Source organism: Acartia tonsa, chromosome 14, assembly GCF_053477335.1.
Source record: "Acartia tonsa isolate MP-2025a chromosome 14, ASM5347733v1, whole genome shotgun sequence".
Lineage (NCBI taxonomy): Eukaryota > Metazoa > Arthropoda > Copepoda > Calanoida > Acartiidae > Acartia > Acartia tonsa.
In genome coordinates, this window is record NC_137273.1 from 14,445,779 (window position 1) to 14,469,098 (window position 23,320).

Here is a 23,320-nt window from a genome sequence, read left to right on the forward strand (position 1 = left end):
TCACATTTTCCTTATTAGCTTAGTGCTTCAAAGACCAACATAAATTTTAAAAGGTTACATGATTTATTTAATTTTGGTTTAATGTTTATTTTTTATGACATTGGTCTTTTGTTCATTTTTCCAACAGTCCATCCATAATTTTTAAGATTCGCTACTTATGGATGTTGTCATTCATGTTTCTAAGATAACTCGGGGCATCTTAATTGAAAAAATCATATCATAAAGAAGAAACATTGAGAGGAATAAAAGTAATGATGATTTATTTGACTGAATATTTTTGAAGAGTGATCTTTGATGTAATCTGAAAACGTTTTAAGTCTGAAAAGTCATCATTGACCCAATTAAATACTTTGGGAGTTTAATTCCTCATTTCAAGCGTGGTCTATAGTTGTCTTAATATTGTAGTTTGACAGTTAAATAGCAGGGCATATAAAACAATAAATTTACTGTCATATTATCATAAAAATAACTTTTGGAAAATCCTTTCAAGTACCGGGTCTAAAGTAATATAGACTAACCAGAACCTAGCAATAAAATCTAAATTTGATTTCCTCATTAAATTGTTTTTGTTAATCTTATAGTTATGACACCAGCGGCAGAGAGAGAGGGGAAAATGGGCTGTTTATTATACAAGTCACCAAAGTCTTATGATAACGTTTTCTTATTCGTTGGCTTAATAGCTTTGAGTACTTTTAATGAATTTTGATTGGTTGATATATTACATTCATACATTTCAATTAATAATTGTAATCTACAGAAGGGGTAATTTTGTGTATTAACAATGGGGATGTACATCAATTAGTCGGCAATTGTCATATCCCTTTAGATCCCTGCACTAGTAGACAGACACACCTCCTACTTCTTTTATGAGCAAAATTTACCTTTATTGCATTTACACTGGTATTCTCCCTCGCTGAGAATACACTCTCCGTGGCCAGAGCAACGCGCAGAACAGCCAGGAATGCCGCACAACCTTAATAATCATATCAATCTATCAATTAATATTGTGACCGGTAAAAGCTCAGAATAAGCAGGAATGCCATACAACAATCTTAACAACAAATCAATTTATACACTTTCCCTGAAAAGAGCAAAACAGCCAATAATGCCGCACAAATTTATGAATAAATCATTAAATACACTTTCCTTGGCTAAAGCAAAGCGCAAAAAAAGCCATAATGCCGCACAACCCTATCAAATCAACTAATACTCTCTTTATGTAATATAGACTTGCAAGAAATGTGGGAAATGTGAATTGCCACAAAAATGAATAGATAAGAATACATTTTAAATACATGATTTTTCAATATCAGTCATTAACATTCTCTAAAACCTGCTTTTCCATGGAATTAGTAGTATGATAAAAAGAAAACGAAAAAAAGAATATTCAAAAGAAAAAAGAGAAAGTAAAAAATAGAATATAGAGAGCAATGCAAAATATAGAATCAAATTTATTATCAAAGTATTATTTTGCCAAATTTTATTGCACAACAAAATAGTAAGCGTTCTTACAAAACGTATACTTGAATATTTAAATTGCCTGTACTAGTTTTTAAACCATTAATACCTAGGTAAAACACAATAGAAAGAAATCTAAATTAGCCTATACACATGTGTATAATAATAATATTTTGCTAGTTTAAAAATTTTAAAATCACCAAAGAAAACTTTCTTTTTAGGATCTTGTAGATAATGTAGTATCTAACTTTTTAAAAAGTGAAGCTTTTTATAATTAGGGTAGGTATGTCTGTTACCTCCATTCGTTTTTTTAAAAACATGTTATAATTGCAGGATGATTTCTAAAATAGTTACGGGTACAAATTAGTAACCGTAGCAACTTTATAATTGATACCAGAAAGTCAGTACGTACATTTACAGCATGCTAAATTTTAACTTTTATGACAACAACTTATTTTTTGATATTATTGTCCAATTGATCTGATTTTTTATTTGATTTATGAAAATTTAGTTTAGACTTACAGATCAATGTTCTGCTTGTTTTTTGTTCGGTTGTCCTTCCTCTGTTTGTTTGTCCTTTTATGGATAGAGCCATCCTTCTTTTCAAAAGCGAAGCTTTTCTATAATTAGGGTAGTTCCGTCCGTCCGTCTGTCCGTCCGTATGTCCGTCCGTCTGTCCGTACGTATGTCCGTCCGTCTGGAACGGATAGCTTTTTTCGTTAATTTAGGCATGTTAAAATTATCCTATCGATTTCAAACTTTGCATGTTGATTCCTTTAGTAGTAAGGTACGATTTAGAAAGCGTAGCAACTCTATTATTGTAACCAGAATGTATGTACGTCCATTTTAATCATGTTGATCTTTAACTTTTTAACAAAAACATTTTATATGATAAGATTATCCTATTGATCTGATTTGTGGAATACTGATTCCTACGACAACAAAGTACAATGTTATAAGCAAAGCATCTCTATAATCAAGTCCTAAAAACGTAAGTATGTCCTTAAATATTATCCTGTATTTAAGCAGTTTTTAAACAAATTTACTTACAATTTTTCTTCGACTCTTATACATTTATATTCTGATTATTCAGTTCTGACACTATAAAAGAGTTATTGTCCGTTTGTCCTACCGTTTCAGTGCTTGGCTTTTATGGATGATGCCATCCTTATTTCACCTCTATCAATACAAGCTGTGCCATTTTGATATTGAAAATCTACAAATTTTTGCAAAACTGCATATTCAAAATCATCATTTAAAAAATTGTGATCATAAGCTAAAAAGTAAATGATTTCTATGTTTAAAGGAGTAAAGTTTATTAAATATTAAGATAGAAAATAACTAGATTATAGAAACACCAGCTTAACAATGCAGCTGTAATAAAATTCGCATTTTCAAGAGATTTCTCAGCTTTTATATGTTTATTTGTCTGTGTAGATATATTTCTATCTATCTATCTACCTTTATATTTCTATCTATCAATTTTATATCTATCCTATAATATAGAGTAGTCAGGTTTTTATTGTCTGAATCTTAAGATCTCGTAAATTAGTGGTTCCACTTTTTAGAAAAGTTTCATCAGTGTCCTTATAAAGGTAGGGGCGAAATAACTAGTATATTCGTAAGTTACTATTAATCCATATTTTGATAATTCGCATTTATTAATATATCTGTTTATCTATCTATCTATCTCACCTTCCATTCCATCCATGATTACAGATACACTTGCCCTTATGACAGGTGCCATGCTGTAGACAGACAGACGGACAGGAAGCATATTCACACCTCGCTCCTTCGTAACCTGAAAAAATAATAAAGTACAAAACCCTACATAAGAGGTATAATGTATGTCTGTCTGTCTATTTGTTTATGAATTTTGGGGAGAGTAGCTGAAAACTCCAAAAAGTAATGATCCCAATAACCCCCCCCCCCCCACCATTCTATAAAATGTATTAATAATTAAAAATTTGTTTAAACTGCTAAATACTAAGATTGATTGCTAGGACATTCTACTTAAGGATAGAAAAAAGATTAATAGATAGTTAGAAAGATAAATAGATTGATTAATAGTTAGATAGATAAATAGATTGATAGATAGTTAGATAGATAAATAGATTGATATATAGTTAGATAGATAAATAGATTGATAAATAGTTAGATATATAAATAGATTGATAGATAGTTAGATAGATAAATAGATTGATAGATAGTTAGATAGATAAATATATTGATAGTTAAGCAGGTAGATAAATAGATTGATAGATAGTTAGATAGATAAATAGATTGATAGATAGTTAGATAGATAAATAGATTAATTGATAGTTATATAGATAAATATATTGATAGATAGTTAGATAGATAAATATATTGATAGTTAAGTAGGTAGATAAATAGATTGATAGATAGTTAGATAGATAAATAGATTGATAAATAGTAAGATATATAAATAGATTGATAGTTAATTAGGTAGATAAATGGATTGATAGATAGTTAAAAAGATAAATAGATTGATAGATAGATAGATAGATAGATAGATAGATAGATAGATGGATAAGTAGATTGATAGATTAATAGATTGATAGATAGTTAGATAGATCTGTAGATAAATAGATTGATAGATAGATGAATTTATAAATATATTTATAGACAGATAAATAGATTAATAGATAAATAAATATTTAGCTACATGGATAAATCAACAAATCTTACCAGATTCACAAACACACGTATCTTTTTCGCATCTTCCATGCTCACCACAATCCAATTCGCATACGTCTAAAACAAAATGAACTTAGTTGCTAGTTTTCTGGCATTTGAACTAAAGTTAGATATAAGCAAATGTATGTATATTTCATACAACAACTTAAACCTAAAAGGTAGGGTAGGCATCCCCAAATTTTCTGTTTATTACATTTTACATTTACACCAACTGAAAATTGACTTAATCAATCTTCCTCCTGGGACTTTACCCCCTCCCCCCCCCCGCCTCGCAAAAAAATAGATGAATAAAAAGCTTGGGCGTCATTGAAGAGTTTTCCCTATTATTCAACAATCCCACTTACCCTCCCTGTAAGGATGAAAACACATTTATTAAGATTGTTTACAATATAATACCAAAATGAAAGGCCATAATTCACAGTAAACATGAGATAAAAAGTTTAAGGGGGTTTATTTGCCCCCCCCCCCCCTTCACTGAATTTCTAAGATACCCCACAACCACCATAATATCAAAGTAGAGATAAAACAAATAGCCAGCTATTAATGCCAAAAAGCACTAAATCTATCAAAAGCTAAAGGGAAAGAAAATGGGATAAAGGGATGAGAAAATACTATTTTATAGTTTTTTATTATACATATACATACATACACAGGTTATTTCTTTAACAATTTTAGTATTTGTACTGCTGAAGCAAGTATAGTTTAGTAGCTCTATGTATGTCTTAAGTGCTAGAATATTTTATTTTAACTTTACAATTTAATACTTTCTTTCTCTGATAAAATATTTTTTTTATTTTAATAATGCTTATTTTTAATTCTCAATATAAATATGACTTTATTCCTGATTTATGAAGTAAAGGAAAAACTAAAAATCTATGTAAAGCAATTTGTGAAACCTGGTAATTTTGAAAGAGTTCTTACAATACTACATAAATTATTTATGAAAATAACTGGGATTTTATTGTCAATTCTTAGTGCTAGTACAATTATTTGTTAGAACTGAATTCAACCCTCAAAAGATTGACTTACCAATCTGCCCTAAAGGATATAATTCCTTGTTGGGCTATTTCAACCTACCCTAAATACAAAATTTCTGCTATTTTATTAAATAGTAGTACAATTCGTTGTTTAATCTAAACACCTCTATTTATTTTCCATCATAACTGAAAACATTTTGAAATTGCAGCTTTTATCATCATAAAAGTATCAAACTTTGGAAAGATGTTCTTATACAATAACCAATAAACAAGGGAGGGGGGGGGGGGTGACAGTGAGCTGTTCATTACACTAGTCCCCAAAGTTTTATAATACCATTTTCTTATTTATTAAATTTTAATGGTTGGTTAATTAATTTTAGTGTCCATTCGTTTCAACCTCTAATTGTTAATTACAAAAGGGGTAGTTTGGCGTATCATCATTGATGATATATATCAACACTTATCCCTTTTGATCCCTGCCAATTATAATATAAAAGAAACCAAGTCTTCTGTAATGTAAGTAAATAAAACCAATTATTTTAATAAATTTTTAAGTCTTTACAAACTTATGACATAGAAGCATAAAGTAGCATTTCAAAGGTTTTTTTATTAGAAAGATTAAGATCTATAACTCAAAGAAATCTGTTATATATAGCCATAATGATGATAAACAAAATTACATCTTCTGTAGATTCTAATTATTAGGTGAAACTTTTGGACACATAACTATGTAAATGAACCAACTAATCAAAATTCAATAAAATTACCCAAAGATGTTAAGTCGACGAAAAAGAAAACGTTATTATAAGACTTTAAAGACTAGTGAAGACTAAAACAGCCAAATGTCCCCTCCATGCAAAGTTTGAAATCGATAGGACAATTCTAACATGCCCATTGCCTAAATAAACGAAAAGAACTAACCGTTCCGGACGACCCTAATTGTTGGTCATTATGTGTTATTTCATAGGGACATAATCACTTAGTAACTTAGTGTAAATTTGGAATTTTTATGGTTTTTGCACCAAAAATGGAAACTAGCAATTTGTTCTTCATAATTTAGATTAGAAAGGTAATAGTATTTACAACAAGTATGACAACATCCAGAAGTAGACGGCAGACATAAGCTAAGGATTAGTAAAGAAATAACATATATATCATATAAATTAAATTTCTATCATTAAAAGGACGAACCTATAAAAAAAGCAGATTCTAAATTAGGTGATTCCTCACCGTATTTAACTTTTGTAAAAGCCAAAAAAAGCTTACAATTATTTCAGTATCAAGCACAAAAAGACAAAATTCCTTTATCAATACTATAGTATACTTATCAGTACTTTAATCAAACGATGGAATTAGGCTCAGTATAAACTTTAACTTTTTTAACCTTTTCTGGTATTTTCTATACATACTTTGGCTTATCCGTATTTAGACATGAAAAATTAGTAATTGTTGAAATTATAGTGGTAAGCTTTGTTTTACTTTAGGTCTAAATTTGATAATGTCAGTTTTAGACATAATAATTTTGGGTTAAAATGAACAACAAACCAAATCTTTTTAATTGGAAATAGGATAATTATGTTTTCAGACTGTCAAGCATTCCATAATAATTCTAATATTTTGCTTTTGTTTGCTTCAAAAAGTCATTTTGATTGTTCCAATTTGACTACAATTGAGGTGTTTAAATTATCAAATTAAGCTACCTAAAAAATCTATAGCAATTTATGATTTGAACTAGTTGTAGGACTTTTATAAAAGAAAATGGAATGCAGCAAAATAAAATTGGCAATGCGTGCCAAACAATAAATTGCAGACAAACAATCAAACACAAACAAATCTTATTATTTTTAGTAGCACAGCTACTCTATAAAGGACCACCCTCAACGTCACAAAAAATTGTTTTTGGTATTATAGCTCCCATAGGGCCTATATGAAATATTGAAGACCACATTCTCCAACAATTTGGGGTCGGAGATTCCGAATCTGGCGTTCATTTTGATCTAGCTGACCTCCTTCATGGTGAAAAATGGCGCCAAAGTTGACTACCCTTCGAAAAATGCGCGAACGACAATTTTTTGCAAAAAAAAATCCACCAAATTATTTTTATCATAAGATAGATAGATAGTAAGATTAAAATCTATAATTGATTTAATTTCTTTCTTAAACGTCGAGAAAAAGAGAGAGAGCGAGAGAGGGAGAAAAAGTGATAGAAAGAAAGAGAAGGATAATTATAAAGTGAGAGAAAGAAAAATACCTCTTTGCATATAATATTGTAGGACCTTACGAATAATATAGTATATAAAGATAGATAGAAAGAGAGAGAGGAAGAGAGAGAGAGAGAGAGAGAGAGAGAGAGAGAGAGAGAGAGAGAGAGAGAGAGAGAGAAAGGAGAGAGAGAGAGAGAGAGAGAGAGAGAGAGAGAGAGAGAGAGAGAGAGAGAGAGAGAGAGAGAGAGAGAGAGAGAGAGAGAGAGAAAGAAAGAAAAGGAGAGAGAAAGAGAGAAAGATTGAAAAGGAGAGAAAGAAAAGGAGAGAGTGAGAGAGAAAGAAAGAAAAGGAGAGAGAGAGAGAGAAAGAAAGAAAAGGAGAGAGAGAGAAAGAGAGAGAGAGAGAGAGAGAGAGAGAAAAAAAGAAAAGGAGAGAGAGAGAAAGAAAAGAAGAAATAAAGAGAGAGAGAGAGAGATAGAGAGAGAGAAAGGGAGAGAGAGAGAGAGAGAAATGTAAGACCTTATGTATGATATGAGAGAGAAAAGAAGAAAGAAAGAGAGAGCTAGAAAGTATGGAAGAAATAGAAAGAAAAAGAGAGAGATTGAGTGAGAAAGAGAGAGAGAGTGATAACATCCATAAATGCAAAGCTCAATAATAATAAGGGCATTGTATAGTGACAGTCAGGGAGGGAGGAGACAATCGGCTGAAAATTATAATGGTACCAAAAGTTCTTTAACCAAGTTATCTTATCTCCATTATAGAGCTTCAGCTGTTATAAATTATAATTGGTTGGTTCCAAACTATTACAGTCCAAACTTTAAATCAGTTATTTTAATATACTGAAAGGGAAATTTTATTTATAAAAATTGGGGATGTATATTTTTTTTAGTAAATTATGTATATGGGAAAACATGATTCTAAAGATGTTTTTAGGAGAAGATTAAAGTCATGACTGTTTTTTATGCAATGGTAAAAAGATAGCAATTATGTAGGTCACATCACAGTTTCCTGGCTGCTACTAGAGATATGTGCATAAAAGTTTCTTTTTAGATTCACATGTCCAATATACAATTTTAAGTATAATCCAAAGGGATAAGACATTGACCGATAAATTGATATAAATCTCCGATGATGATACACAAAATTGCCCCTTCTGTAGATTATTATTAGTGGTTGAAACGTATGGACACTCAACTTCATGAACCAACTAATAAAAATTCAATCGAAGTCCCCAGGATTGTTAAGCCAACAAATAAGAAAACGTTATTATAGGACTATGTAACTTGTGTAATAAAAAGCCCAATGTCCCCTCCCTTCCTGGATTTTAAACTATTTCCATTACAATGAGGAAAAACAAAATCCAAAATAGAATTCAAAATTTGGAAAAAAAATACTATTTTAATAATGATAAAGTAGTAGCATTTTAGAAATATAAATTTTCTAGATTTATGTTCTCTATAGAGTGTCTGTTTAATGTATGGTAATCCATCCCTCTGATTTAGATTAGAGAACATTTGGAATTACTATTTTGAATATATTAGAACCAGGGAGTATCATTATGTACTAAAATAGTATATTACCATTTTTCAATGAAGACCTATAAGAAAGATCTTAATGTACCTAAAGTAATTCATAAGTAATTAATCAGAGTTAGACCCCTTTTTTATAATACTTTTAGATTTTTAATATCCTATTATATAAAGTAGTAAGCGTTTTTTGTCTGTCCCGAAGGATCTCGCTAACAGCTGAACCGATATTGTTCTCCTTTACAGTGAAGCTTCTTATAGGTCATGGGAAGGTTTTAAACTATTTCTGGGGAGGGTGTCTTCACCCCCTCCCCCCAAATATATTTTTTTTTACTCTTTCAAAATTCAAATTTTAAATAGGACGAGGTTGACTTTTCCCCCTCCTACCTTAAGTGCCCCTAGAGGCTTCTAGGGGGCGTAGCCGCTAGTACTTAATAATCTAATAAAAATGCTGATGAACAGTATTTACATTTTTAATAGACCAATTTGAAAATTAATACTGCAAAAATCAAAGGCAGTAATTACTTCATATAACACATAGATGGTTTAAAAATTTGTAATTTAAATGACTATTTTAGGTTAGGTTGGGTACAGTTCGGATGAAAAAAAAACACTACAGAAGCTAGAAAGATGATTTTTGAAAAAATTGCAAATAAAAGAGGGAAAGGGGGTGGGGGTTGAGGAGAGGCTGATAGTCCATTTATGGGTAAGTGTGACAGAACCGAATCAATTGTTTAGAATTAAAGAAAACCTATAATTGATAGAATTACAATTAATCTACTAATGTATTTGTTAGATAACAATACACTTAAACAGAATTGGCGTGTAAGAAGGGGGCCCTGCGATTGTAGAAATAAAAATCTTTTTACTTACTCCGGGAAAGAAAGGATATCATTAATTTAAAGATTGCATCATACCTTATACGTTTAGTGAAATAAAATTCTTTTTAGATTTAACTTACCACAATTTTTAGCCAATTAAAATCTAACTCCTTTTTTCTAAAAATGAAAATAGGTTAACAAGGATTTCTATATCAAAAAAAAAATTTGACAAATTTTCAATAAAAAAATTTGGATTGGGTATTAAACATTTTAGATTTAAAAAAATATTTTCAAACCAATCAAAAATGTTCTTTGTAATAGGCTTTATCCTATTATATAAAGTAGTAAGCATTTTTTGTCTGTCCCGAAGGATCTCGCTAACCACTGAACCGATATTGTTCTCCTTTACAGTGAAGCTTTTAATAGGTCCTGGGAAGGTTTTAAACTATTTTTGGGGAGGGTCTTCACCCCCCTCCCCCACTAAAATATTTTTTTACGGTTTTGAAACTTAAATTTAAAATGGGATTAGGTCGACTTTTCCCCCTCCTACCTTAAGTGCTTCTAGGGGGCGTAGCCGCTAGTTTTTTATATAAAACTGGAAGACACGCGTTTAATACAAGTTATAAAGCAGATACGTTTACAAAAAAACTTTGAGAAATTCTTATAAAAATAAAAATACTTTTTTCTTCTTCTTCTAACAATTTTTAGAAACAAGGATACGTAACTTGTAGATAAACCAATTGACTAATATTTTTTCCCCCAATCAAAAAAAGTTAGATTTTCCGGGTATAGTCCCTTTCTTAATATCGCACCTTATGGGGCGATTCTTCGTATTTTCACAGTAGCTTTTCTCCCATTTCTAGCCCCTGCGGGGGGCTCTAACCCTGCGGGGCCAATTACCTAACCCTGTGGGGTAATCACCTAACCCAATATAACCTAACCTAAAATAACCAATAAAAAACCCATTTTAAAAATATGACGAATCGCACCTTATGGGGCGATGTTACGAAAGGGACTATTCCCGATTTTCCGACAGTCGGTTTTGTTAAGCTTCAATTATATAAATGTTATCATCATTGATAATATTTCATATTAATTGCCTTATGATTATCCTTTTGCAAATAGTAAAATTTGGAGGAAATATATATTTTCTTCATAGAAAATATCCCTAGTCTTGACAATTTTTCTTTTCGGTTCATTAACTAGAAAAATCTTAAATTGACGTTCAACTTTTCTCAACTTTGCAGGAGCGAAGCTTTTTATATATAATTAGGGTCTATACGTCAGGAATACGTCCATTATAACATTTAAAATAATATTTGATTTTTCTCTCAACAAAATGGCCTAAAGTCATACCAAAATTTCTAATAAATAAAAAAAATTGGCATTGTTCTTTAAGAGATCTTAACTGACTAAAGGTTAACATTGTATCATTTTCATCGGATATTACAGGAAATAGGTATTGATTAATGTATAATGAAATGATCTTCCAAAATAAATTTTCTTTAAATAAAATATTAGTGATAAGTGAGGCTTGTATTTCAATTTAATATCCTTATTCATACTTTGGCCATCCAAATATGAGTCTGAATGAATGAGCTTAGCTTAAATGATTGTTGTCATCCTTGTTTTTTTTCAGTGGCTCAGGTTTTTGTCAACTTTTATTTTTTTCTATCACAACAAACAAGGATTAAATATTCATAGGTTGCAGAAAATGATTATTTGTGCATTTTTACTGAAGTACCCTTTCCCAACACGGGCGCAATCCCAGCTTATACCAACAATGAAATTAAATATAACAAAAAAGCAAAACTTATACGTGTTTTTCAGCTGTCCTTGGGGGGCAACACATCGTAAAATTGACGACCTCTCCATTTGCTCCAAAAATATTATCTTAGTTCTATTTCGCTTGCTGGTTATACTTTATTTCTGGCGCAATCCATTATCATTCACATTCACAGTGATGCATGTCCATGGATGTTTAAACTTTTAATAAATATAAAGCAGTATTATTTTGTAAAACTAATTGGTGTTCAACCTTTGTGTAGATTTTATTTTTTTTATCTAAGAATAAAAATAGTAAACAAAAAACTTTTTCATCCCCATATGAAAAGTTCAACAATAAACAAATAAACACATTATTTTTTATATCTATTATTTATAAGTTTTATTTCGTATTCTTAATTAGTTTAATGTACGGATGTTTGTTTGTATTAGACTTAAAACTGCTAAATGCAAAGTAAATTTTTCTCCCAGTATTTGGAAGCTTTTAAAAGGCAGAAATTTTAATTCAAAATTCCAAAAAGGTACTAAACGTTTTTAATTCAAAAAAAACCATTATTTGTTATGAACAACTGATTTACAACAAACTCTTCAAATGTTTTATTTTTTAGCTAACTGGCAAGTTATGTAGAAATGGTCATATTCAAGTTATACCATGTATTTAACGTAATTGTTGTTATTTGGATAAAAATTCAGCCAATACTTATAATACATTTGAAACACTCAATACAAATTATTGAAATGGCATTTATACAGATAAAATACCAGTTTTGACAAACATAACTTACTCGTTTGACATTGCAGACCTTCCCAGCCGTCATAGCAGTCACAGAGACCTGTGGACATGTCCACCTGTCCATGGCCGGAACAGGATGGCAGGCATTTTAGCACCTCAGTGTTCACCTACAAAAATAATAAATAGTTTAGAACACATGAAAAAAAAAGGAGGGGAAAGAAGGGCCGGGGGGTGGGGTGGTTTTAGTAGTGTTTTCACACAAAGTGCCTGTTCGATTTTATTTTAAAATGCATTGAAAAAATAAGGGGAGTTTTTCGTCCTTTTGCCTAATTTCCGAAAGGGACCCTACCCTGCAGGGCCTGTAAAAAACCAACTCCACATTATTTTTATTTCTTACAACGCACATTGGGGCAAATCAACCAAAAAGGGGATTTAATTATTTAGTACCCTTAAAATTCATCTCACAAAAATTTCATATTATACTTTTTTGTATGTAATTTAACAACAAACAAATTTGCTTTTATGTTTTTTTTCTGTCATTTGAAAGGAACATGGAGATAAAGGTCATTTTATGAAGGTAGATAGAAAATTACCAGATTAACCCCTCCCGGAAATAGCCCCCCTTACCCTATCCATCTATCTATACATCTAACTATCCATATTTCTATCCATCTGTCTATCCATCTATCTATCCATCTGTCTATCCATCTATCTATCCATCTATTTATCGATTTATCTATCCTTCTATCTATCCATCTATCTATCCATCTATCTATCCATCTATCTATCCATCTATCTATCCATATATCTATCCATCTGTCTATCCATCTATCTATCCATCTATCTATCAATCTATCTATCCATCTATCTATCCATCTATCTATCCATCTATCTATCCATCTATCTATCCATCAATATATCCATCTATCTATCCATCTATCTATCCATCTATCTATCCATCTATCTATCCATCTATCTATCCATCTATCTATCCATCTATCTATCCATCTCTCTATCCATCTATATATCGATCCATCTATCTATCCATCAACTATTCATCTCTTTATCCATCAACTATCAATTTATCAATCTATCCCTCTATCTATCCATCCATCTATCCATCTGTCTATCCATTTACTTATCCATCTATCTATCCATATATCTATTCATCTACCTATCCATCTATCTATCCATCTATCTATCCATCAACTATCTTGAATTTCGTGTTTAAAATGTCTAATTAGGGGTTTTGGTTATCAGAGCAATATGAGAATTTTTTAGTAGCGCAGCTACCCTATCACTAGCTTTTTGGGCCCTTTAAAGTGTAACTAGGTTAATTGTAGTCCGATTTTAGTGTTCAAAGTGTCAAATTTGGGGTCATGGAATTCATTTCAGTAGGAGGGGAGGGGATGGTGTAAATGGGGGTGGATGGGGATCCTTATTTTAGCAAGCTACAAGTTTCACTTTATTTCTATGTTTAATAAATCCATTATAAATGTGGGCATGATTAACATAAATTTTTATTAACTAATATCTATGTTTATAATGATATTATGATACTTGTTTACTGTTTATATGTACACTAGCGGCTTCGCCCCTAGTCTCTAGGGGATTTGCCCCAAGATGTAATTAAACAAGGATGACAACATCCATGAAAGAAGCGAAGCTCTGAAATGGAAGGACAAACGAACATTAACACTTGTGAAGTGTCAGAACTGAATATTAATGCATGTCTATACAAAATTGTAATTAAAACTGATTAAATACATGTTACTGTTTAAGGACATACTGACGTTTTTAGGACTTGAGTTAAGTAAAAGAGCTAACTGTACCAGACGTACGGACGGACCAACCCTAATTATAGAACTATGAAAAAATTGAGGGGGATTTTTATTTTTGAAAAAGATCTTTAAACAACCACAGGACCAGTAGATATATTCCCTGAAGAGTAGAATTCAGTTTAGTGGTTTGCGAGATCTTAAGGGATGGGCGGACAGACAAACAGACATCAAGCTACTTTGTATTATATATTAACACCTAGGGATCTAAGGAACAAAACAATAACCGATTAATATGTACATCCCCAATATTGATACATATTTAATAAATACATATTTAATAAACTATATTACAAAATTATTTGTCTGAATTAGTGGTTGAAAAGTTTTGACACTCATCTTAATGAACCAACCAATAAAAAATCAATTAAATTTCCTGAAGTTCTTATGCTAACGAATATAAAACGTTATTATAAAACTATGAAGTTTGGAGACTAGTGTAATTAACAGTCCCCTCCCTTTCTAAATAAAACTGCTGACTTTAAACATGAATACCCTGTAACTACATAATTTAAAAACAAAGCATTACCAATAGACAGACAGAAGATTACTTGCTAATTCCAATTTAGAATGATTATAAGAACCTCACGTTATTTGCATATTATCTAATTTTGAGGTAGGGGACATTGGGCTGTTTATAACACTAGTCCCCAAAGTTTTACAGTTGTGTGTTTAAACGTTTTAACTACTAACTTTAATCTACACAAGGGGTAATTTTGTGTATTATCATTGGGGATGTACAACAATGTATTGACCTTTGTCTTATCCCTTTAGATCCCTGATATTTGTAAGAATCTATAGAAACGATTATTTAGTTACATTAAAACATCAAACATAAAGAGGTTTAGATTTAGGTTTAGCCCCCCCCCCCTCTCCTCCCCATCATTTAGTGCAAAAGAAAAAATATTTATTATTAACTTTAATTCTAAGTCTAATTAAATATTTCCCAATATGTCTATGTTTTTGTGTCTTTTATTTATTTGAATTATATCTTAAGTTTTGACTTTAAAAGCGCATTTAAACGCCTTTTCTTACAAGCTTTTCGTGCACCCACGTTCAGAAAACGGGCTAAAAACCCCTACGGGGGCGCGGGGGGGTAAATGAAACCAGTACTGGCGATTAAAATATGTCTTTGGGTAATCAAATATCGTTTTTTTAGCCGGCGACACCCGGCGAAAACATGTTTCCTCTTACTGTCTTCTCAAATGTTGATTAAAAAACAAACAAATAAAAACTAAAATCTTGACTTCAACTAGAATTATTTAGGACTAATTTCTTCAATTTGTGTTTTTTTCTTTTATACTGTCAAAATATATGTAATGCATGACTCATCAGAAGTTATTTTGTCTAATTACGTTAATTCTAAGAGATTTTATAATACTTTTAAAATTGTTGGTGAAACACAAAAAGTATGCCTTTTTCTGTAAGAAAATTTTTGCATTTCTTGACTTCCATGCATTAGAATGCTTACTTAAAAAGCGTATTTTTACGATTCCTTTGAAATCTGATGTACATTGGGTATGATAATACTCATAGAATGTTTAAAACTTGATTTGGGGGTGGTGAATTGTTGCCCCTTGTTGCCCCTATGTGCAACGTTAAGGGGATGTAGTGTTTCTGTGCTCGAAAAGGCACTTTAAAGGAAAGCACCAATTTTTCTCAATAGCTAGGTATTACATCTAATGCCTAGCTCATATTCCTCATACTATTAATTATTAAGTCTTAAGATTTATAAATTTACTTTATAAACAATCCATATTTTTGGCTATCTGTTGTTTGTTGTACAAAATTGGTATTTTATGAGGCTATAAACAATTTATGTTCTTTATCTTAAATTTTTTTCTTTCTATTTTAACAATTTATTCTTATTTTATTTTTAAATATGGTTTTCATTTAATAAAAATTTGATGATATACACAGCTAGAACTTTATTTATAAGACAATACTTTCTCAATTATGATAAACAAAATTAAGTCTTCTGTAGATTAAAATGATTGGTTTCAAAGTTTGGACACTTGGTTTAAACCAGCCATTTGAGAGTATCCAATTAATTAGAGCCAACGAATAAGAGGACGCGCTGCAGAGAATTTGGGTACCAGTATAAATTACAGCCCAATGACCTCAACCTCCCCGTCAAAAGCTGTAAGTAAAATGGATTATCAACTCATAAAAGCAAAGCTAACTGTATCTGTAACAAAAGTCTGTCCGTCCGTCCATCCGCCGTACTAAAATAAATATAGTGTTCATCGTTCATCTAAAGTTCTGTTGTCGTGAAATGTATCTTAACCCTAATAAATGCAACATTATATCCATAATAGATCTTTACACTAGACCAATAACAAATAATCAAATCTGGTTCTTTGATAAGAAACAGTTTTAACAAGAAATGGCATCTTATAAAGCCCGTTCTTTTGTACAAGTACATCTGAGAAAAATAATCTTTATTATCGCATCGTATTATAGACAGCTTTCCTCTTTTCATTTTGAAATTCATCTGTAATACGATGCTATACATGCTTTTTCAGTATAGCTGAGAACCGTGTTTTTTTTCTTTTAAAGGGTTAAATGTTAATAAATGAAAAAATCCAAGAATTTTGCATTTAAAATTAAGGTTTCGATGTATATTCAATTATAGCTTACTATTGTTAACAATTCATACGGGACATTCTTATAAAATATAAACATAAAGACATTTTATTAGTTATACTCTAAACTACTTCTATTGGCTATATACCAGTGGGAAAATAAAAAGATAACATATTGCTCATTGCAGTTTTAAAAGCGTAGCCACTATAAAACTAACTATTTATATATTGTCCGAATGTCTACTTTTTATATGCAATTATTCTAATGTTTAAGTTTTGATTTCTACGAGAACAAAATAGATTTTTAAAAATTTACAACCCGCTTCTTTTCGCCTATTATTTTAATTTAGTAATGGTACTATAAGGGGAAAGATTGATTAGTTGTCCATTAGTCCAACATTGGACTTTTCCCGAAGTTATATGAATCCGTTATTTAATTCATTGACTAAAAAAATGTTGCTGCTATTATGATTGGTTGGTTCCAAACTATTGCGAGGAAACTTTTTAATCACTAATTCACATCTACAAAAGGGATGATTTTGTTTGATATCAATAGTATAAACAAAACATTGTCGTATGTAAGCTTATCTCTTAGGATACTTTGCATTTTAATAAAAATCCTGTGTCGTAGATTTATAAAAAAATACTTTTTTCCGTCCATGTCTGCGCTACTTTTTGACACAACCATTCTTGTTTTTATGTTGTATCATTATTGTGTATGACAAATGCACTAAAAAAGCACTTAAATTTTGTAAATGGTGGTTGTAATCACATAAAACGTTCCCATTAGTATAAGTAGCGTAGCTCCTCTAAAATTAACATATGCTCGTGTGTTCTAAATAAATATTTATATTATTTGTATATAGAAAAGTAAAACATTTGATTAATATTTCTTCTGACCATTTTTAAAAAGTTTTTATTTTATTATAAATATTTTAAAATTTGTTTTTGCTGAGCTGCCAATGTACATAAGGTTTCCCCATTGTATAAATTGTCCTAAATTTGACTAAAAATAATGCACCATTTAGCATTTTCATATGTGAGGGGGGGATGGTGGAGGGCGTGGTGAAATAAAATTCTTCTTTGTGGTTGTTGGTATAGATTAAAGGTGTGAAAAAAAATCCTTACTAAGTTCTTTCATATCTTAAATCGTACAAATACCCAATTATTCCGGGAAAGGGGTCTACCTATTCTGGCGGCCACTGAAACCGTTGTAAAAGTAAAAAAAATCTAGGTAAATTTGAAATGGCGTTTATTTTAGATTAATTAATATCCTATTTTTTTTTGTCTAAAGCTCAAGATCTCAAGAACTACTAAACTGGTTAGGTTTTCTATTTATAGGAAAGATTCACATAAGTCACATGATGGTTTTAGGTTGTTTCATATTCACATTTGAGTCTTTGGGATGGTTTTAAGCTATTTTATAACCATTTTCTGCTCCAAGATGCTAGGGGCACAGCCGCTAGTAAATTTTAATAGTATTAAATGGTAGAGAACTGGCAGTTTGACTAATAAACCCAAGTTATACAAAGCTTTGCTGTAAAAATGAATTTTGAATAATAAACATAATAAAAAGAATGAAATAAAAAAGCACAGAAATAAAATTGTGTACCTTAACCTTCATACTAAGATAAAAAGAGACATAAAAAGATGCAGCAACAATAGATAGATATAGGATAGTAAAACAAGGATGAATAAATCACAAAGGTAAGACCAAATCTATTAGTCGCAATAACGTGAACATTTTAGAGTTACAACACTTTTAAAATTACAAAAATAATACTTTAAAAAGGCCACAACACAAATTCCAAAAAAAACATTTATCTTTTCTTTGTTAAAAATGTGCCACATCAGCCTGGGAATCAGGAATAGTAAATTTAAACAATAATGTTGAATATGTTCAACTGTGGTATTTATTGAGATGACGCACTTCCTAAATTATTACTAAATGTTACAGGAATAATCATGCAAAGGTTAAAATCAACAGGGAAAATTTTGACATGCCAAAAACAACGTCAAGATCTATCAGTACGTACGGATAGGCCGATAACAAATGTAGAAAAGATGTGCTCTTACAAATGAGTAGCATTAAATGATAGATAGATAGAAAATGAGTGCCAATAGGGGATAGCTAGATAGAAAATGCGTGGTAATCATGGATAGAAAGAAAATTAGTTGAAATAAGGAATAGATAGATAGAAAATGAGTTGAAATAAGAAATATAAAGATAGAAAATGAGAGGTAATTACAGATATATAGATAAAAAATGATTGACAATAAGTGATATATAGATAGAAAATGAGTGGCAATAATGGATAGCTTGATAGAAAATAAATGACAATAAAGGATAGATAGATACAAAATGAATGCCAATGGGGATAGAAAGATAGAAAATGAGAAGATATAGACATAAAAAGTGCAGTAAAGATAAAAAGAAAGTGGAATAATTGTAAAACAAAGATGCATACTAGGGCAGAATATTTTATTTTACCAGTGGGACATTATTAGAAGCCATGATTTTTACTGTTCGGGTCAGAATACCCGTCTAAACGCCCGTATATATACATAGTTCTTAATTTAGGTATTTCAAAAACATTTAATTTTAGTTACAGGTTAAAAAAAAAGTTTTCTGTATGTCTAAATTAAGTTTTTGAAGCTTTTAAAATATTATTATCCAAAATACTTGATTTTTTGAATATTATTTAGTAAGACTATTGGACACACGTACAAAGAAGCATCTTTTAAAGTAAATAGGGGATAGAAGCCTCTAGTTAAGTTTTTCTAATACTTAAATTTCGTTTTTAGTATTATCTTTGACAGGTTTTTTGTACTCTCATATCATATACTAGCGGCTTTGCCCCTAGCCTCTAGGGGCTCTGCCTCAAGAGGTGATAAAAAAAATTAAGGTGAAATTCGTAAAAGGACCAAGGAAATCTTCTGCAATAAAAAAATTTAAAAAAAGGACCAAGGAAATCTTCTGCAATAAAAATCTTGCTTTTGGGGGGGTTGAGGGTGTCCCACCCCCCAAGAAAAAAGCCTAAAACCACCACAGGACCAGTAGGTATATACCCTGAAGAGTAGAATCCAATCGGTTCAGTGGTTACCGAGATCTTAAGCTTCAGACGGACGGACGGACAGACAGACATCATTCTACTTTGTATTACAGATAATGTAAATATGCCTAAAGTTACATCCTTATAATAAAGTAACAGGATGTGTGTTTGTCTGTACCGAAGGATCTCGCTAACCGCTTAACCAATCGGGTTCTAATTAACAGGGTAGCTTCTCATAGGTCCAGGGAAGGTTTATAACTATTTTGGGGGAGGGTACCGCCACCCTCCCAAGATAAATCACAAAAAGTCGAAAAAAAATTTACTATTCTCGATTTTACGTAGAGAGTTCAACGTAACATAGACAATTTTGAAATAAAAAAAAACATTTAAAGTGCCACTAGAGGCCTCTTGGGGCGTAGCCGCTAGTAACTAAAAAAAACTATAATATGAACGACCTATAAGGGTAGTCAGTAAGCCAGTCGGTTGTAAAAACCAATTTCTATTAGCTGCGCTACAAAAATAAATAACGCTTTAAAATATGAGTTTGAAACTTTGAACTATTTCATAAATTAAAATATTGTCATTGCAATCTTTAAATACAATTCTCGAGAAGGAAGAGGACAAATGTTGTTAAACTATTCTAAATCATAGGCAGAATTTCAAACATAATAATTATTTATCGCATTGTATTATAGACAGCTTTCTTTGGATAGTAAAAAGAAAAATAAATTCTAGTTTTGCTGCCTTGAATGTCCAAAAGCCTGGGATAACAAAACTGGTATCAATATCGTTAAAAATTGTCTGCAATAATATATAATACATGCTTTTTCAGTATGGCTGGGAACCGATTCTAATCTAGCGTGAGCCATGCTGCTTAAAAAATTTCAATTTTCGGACCTGGTTACTTATATCATTGTTGAAAAGTGACCTTATATACTAAGCTGTTTATACAATAATACGAAATTTTAAATTGATCATAAATAGACACAAAAAAGGTAATAAAAAAATAATGCAAAAACAACATTTGAATACTAGGTTTTCCATTAAAGATTTTATATACATCCAAAATTGTGATTAACAAAATTACCCCTTTAATTATGTAGATCAAAATTATTGGTTGAAAAGATTGAATAATGTTATTTTAACCCAAGAAATTAAGATTTAAGAAGCACACGCCCAGTTTTTAAGCTAACGTATGAGAGAACAAGTGTATAATGCTTTATGTACCAGTATAGCTGAAAGTCCAATGACACCTCCCCCCCTTAACCCTTACAGATCGGGGAGGGGGGGAGGGGGGCTAAATATGCACCCCAACTCTATTACTTTCGATGTCTGGTCTGATGAGGGCCCGATCTTTCAGGGTTAAGACAGAAGACTTATTTTATGTTTGCTGACCAATGCACATCTACTCTAAGAATAATATTGTCTGTTGGTCTATCGGTAATGCTCTTAAATACTTTTCCCAGCTTTTATCGAAGTTTTTTTTGTGTAAAGATTCACTATGCATCATTACTTTATATGTGTGTCTGTTGTGCACCCTTTTTGCTTTTATTTGCTTTGCCTTTTGTTTTTTTTAAATTCAAGAGCTTCTATAGTTATGGCTGTTGTCATCCTTATTTACCTTTTAAATGTTAGTAGCGAAGTCAATTAATTTAAACTTTAAAAGTTTTATTCCTTACTTAGTCCGTTATTCTGTCTATAGACTACTAATATTTTGTGTGAAGATTTGTATGACCACTGCACTGATCATCATTCGTCTGTCTGTGGGTTATGACGCATTTTCTTCTTTTTGCTTTTGAGTTTTACTTTTACTATTAGGATTTTTGTTACTTATGGATATTATCATCCTTGTTGATGATTTTTAAACTCAGGGATCTTAGGAAATAATGTTTTATATTTATTTTACATCCCCCATGATGATAAACAGTGGTAAGCCTTCGGTTGATTTAAAAGTTTGAACACTTCTTGTTTAGAACTGACGAAACACTGATTAAGTTTTTTAGTCAAAGTTATTTGTTATTATAATTGCTTATTGCTTATTTATAATTCAAAATGTCCGTCCGTTCTTCTGTTGGCTAGGATTAGAGGAAAAAGTAATTTTCTGATTTGCTATTCAATGGCTGAAAATTGTGTTAATATTCCCTATATAGCTTGCCAGTATGGACCTTATCTATTGGTTAGTTCTTTCATCCAGTAAGAGGGAAGGAAATGGGGTAAAAGGGTTGTATAATGTTAATGATCTATTTCTTGTTAAAAGCTAATCTTTTCTTCAGTGGGGGTTGATCTGTCCATCCGTACGTCCCTAACAGATAGTTCTGATAGCCCTATCACCATGACGTTAGTATGTCCAAATAAAATGACTTTTATTTAAGCTATTAAATGACACATTTACTTAAATTTTTGCTGAAATCTAAATATTTTCTCTTTTAAGTGCAGTTACTCTATAATTCTAAATTTTCTTTAGTAGAATTGATTAATGTTTCTCTTTTACGGATTTTGTCATCCTTGTTAATGTTATTAATTATCAGAGATAATTACTCTTTTTAAATACTACCGCTCTTTGCCTTACAAATTTTATTCTCTTTTTCTTCAATTAAATGTTCATTTTATCATCTCTTCAAATTCAGCTTGTAATAAAATTAGAATGCCTATGATTCATTATGTACCCCCCGTCTCTCTCTCTCTTTCTCTCTCTCACTCCCCCCCCCCCCCAACCTTTTTATCTCTCTCTCTCATTCCCCTGTTCTCTCTCGGTCTACCCCCCTTTCTCTTTCTATCTCTCTCGCTCCTTTTTTTTTCTCTCTCTCTTCATATATACGTTACAAATAATGATATTTTACGTTAGAATATCTGTTTATATTTAATCAGTAATTATTAGTTTTATATTTACACCCAATGTAACAATACACGATTTAACGTTTTGCTCCATTTTTTTTATCATATTTTAAAGATTGAAATCCTAATATTCTTCATTTCAATTTATCGTCCTCAAAGGGTTGAAATGTTTAGTTTAATATCTGACCACATTACGGGAGTGTCGCACAAATCATTTCATTTTAAAACTAAGTTTTCTTAGATTTACTATATTATAAATTTAAGTTTTCTGTTTTATGAATAAAAATCAAATACTTCAATGTTATTTAAATAGCAACATGAATTAAAAAACTGAATTTATGATGCTAAAAGTAGAATAATGGGTCTTAACGTTCTGGTCAATGAGAATTTAATAGGGATTATTGGAGCACTATGAGTTTTATACGCTATACGCTTGGAAGATTCGAGCTCAATTATAGACGTTTATTTCCTATATAGATCTGTCATGGATCTTGATGCAATATAGCAGGCCGTTTTGTACATGTTAAAAATTAGTAGATTTCATTAAATAAAAGTAATCGCAAATATACTTAGTAAATACATAAGTAGGTATATATATATTTAATAGATGTATATTTCTCAATATGTAGGTGTATAATTGACAAATTATAAATTTAATAGATGTATTTTTGTCAATATGTAGGTGTATAATTGACAGCAAAACTGTGAATATGCCAGTGCAATAACTGTATTTTTGTCATACCCCCTAAAAACGGAGGTGTGAATTTGACAGTAAAACTGTGTTTAT

At 30.8% G+C, this 23,320-nt stretch overlaps 1 protein-coding gene across 1 annotated transcript in view; it reads right to left on the reverse strand.

Moving 5' to 3' along the window:
• LOC145306448 (teneurin-a-like) overlaps nt 1-23,320 on the reverse strand; it is a 186,395-nt gene that overhangs the window by 77,401 nt on the left and 85,674 nt on the right. The window contains exons 21-24 of the mRNA XM_080148544.1: nt 12,275-12,389; nt 4,168-4,233; nt 3,154-3,259; nt 882-973 (exon numbers count right to left, since the gene is read on the reverse strand). Of these exons, the coding sequence (XP_080004670.1) occupies nt 882-973; nt 3,154-3,259; nt 4,168-4,233; nt 12,275-12,389 (379 nt within the window). The remainder of the gene's footprint in view (nt 1-881; nt 974-3,153; nt 3,260-4,167; nt 4,234-12,274; nt 12,390-23,320) is intronic.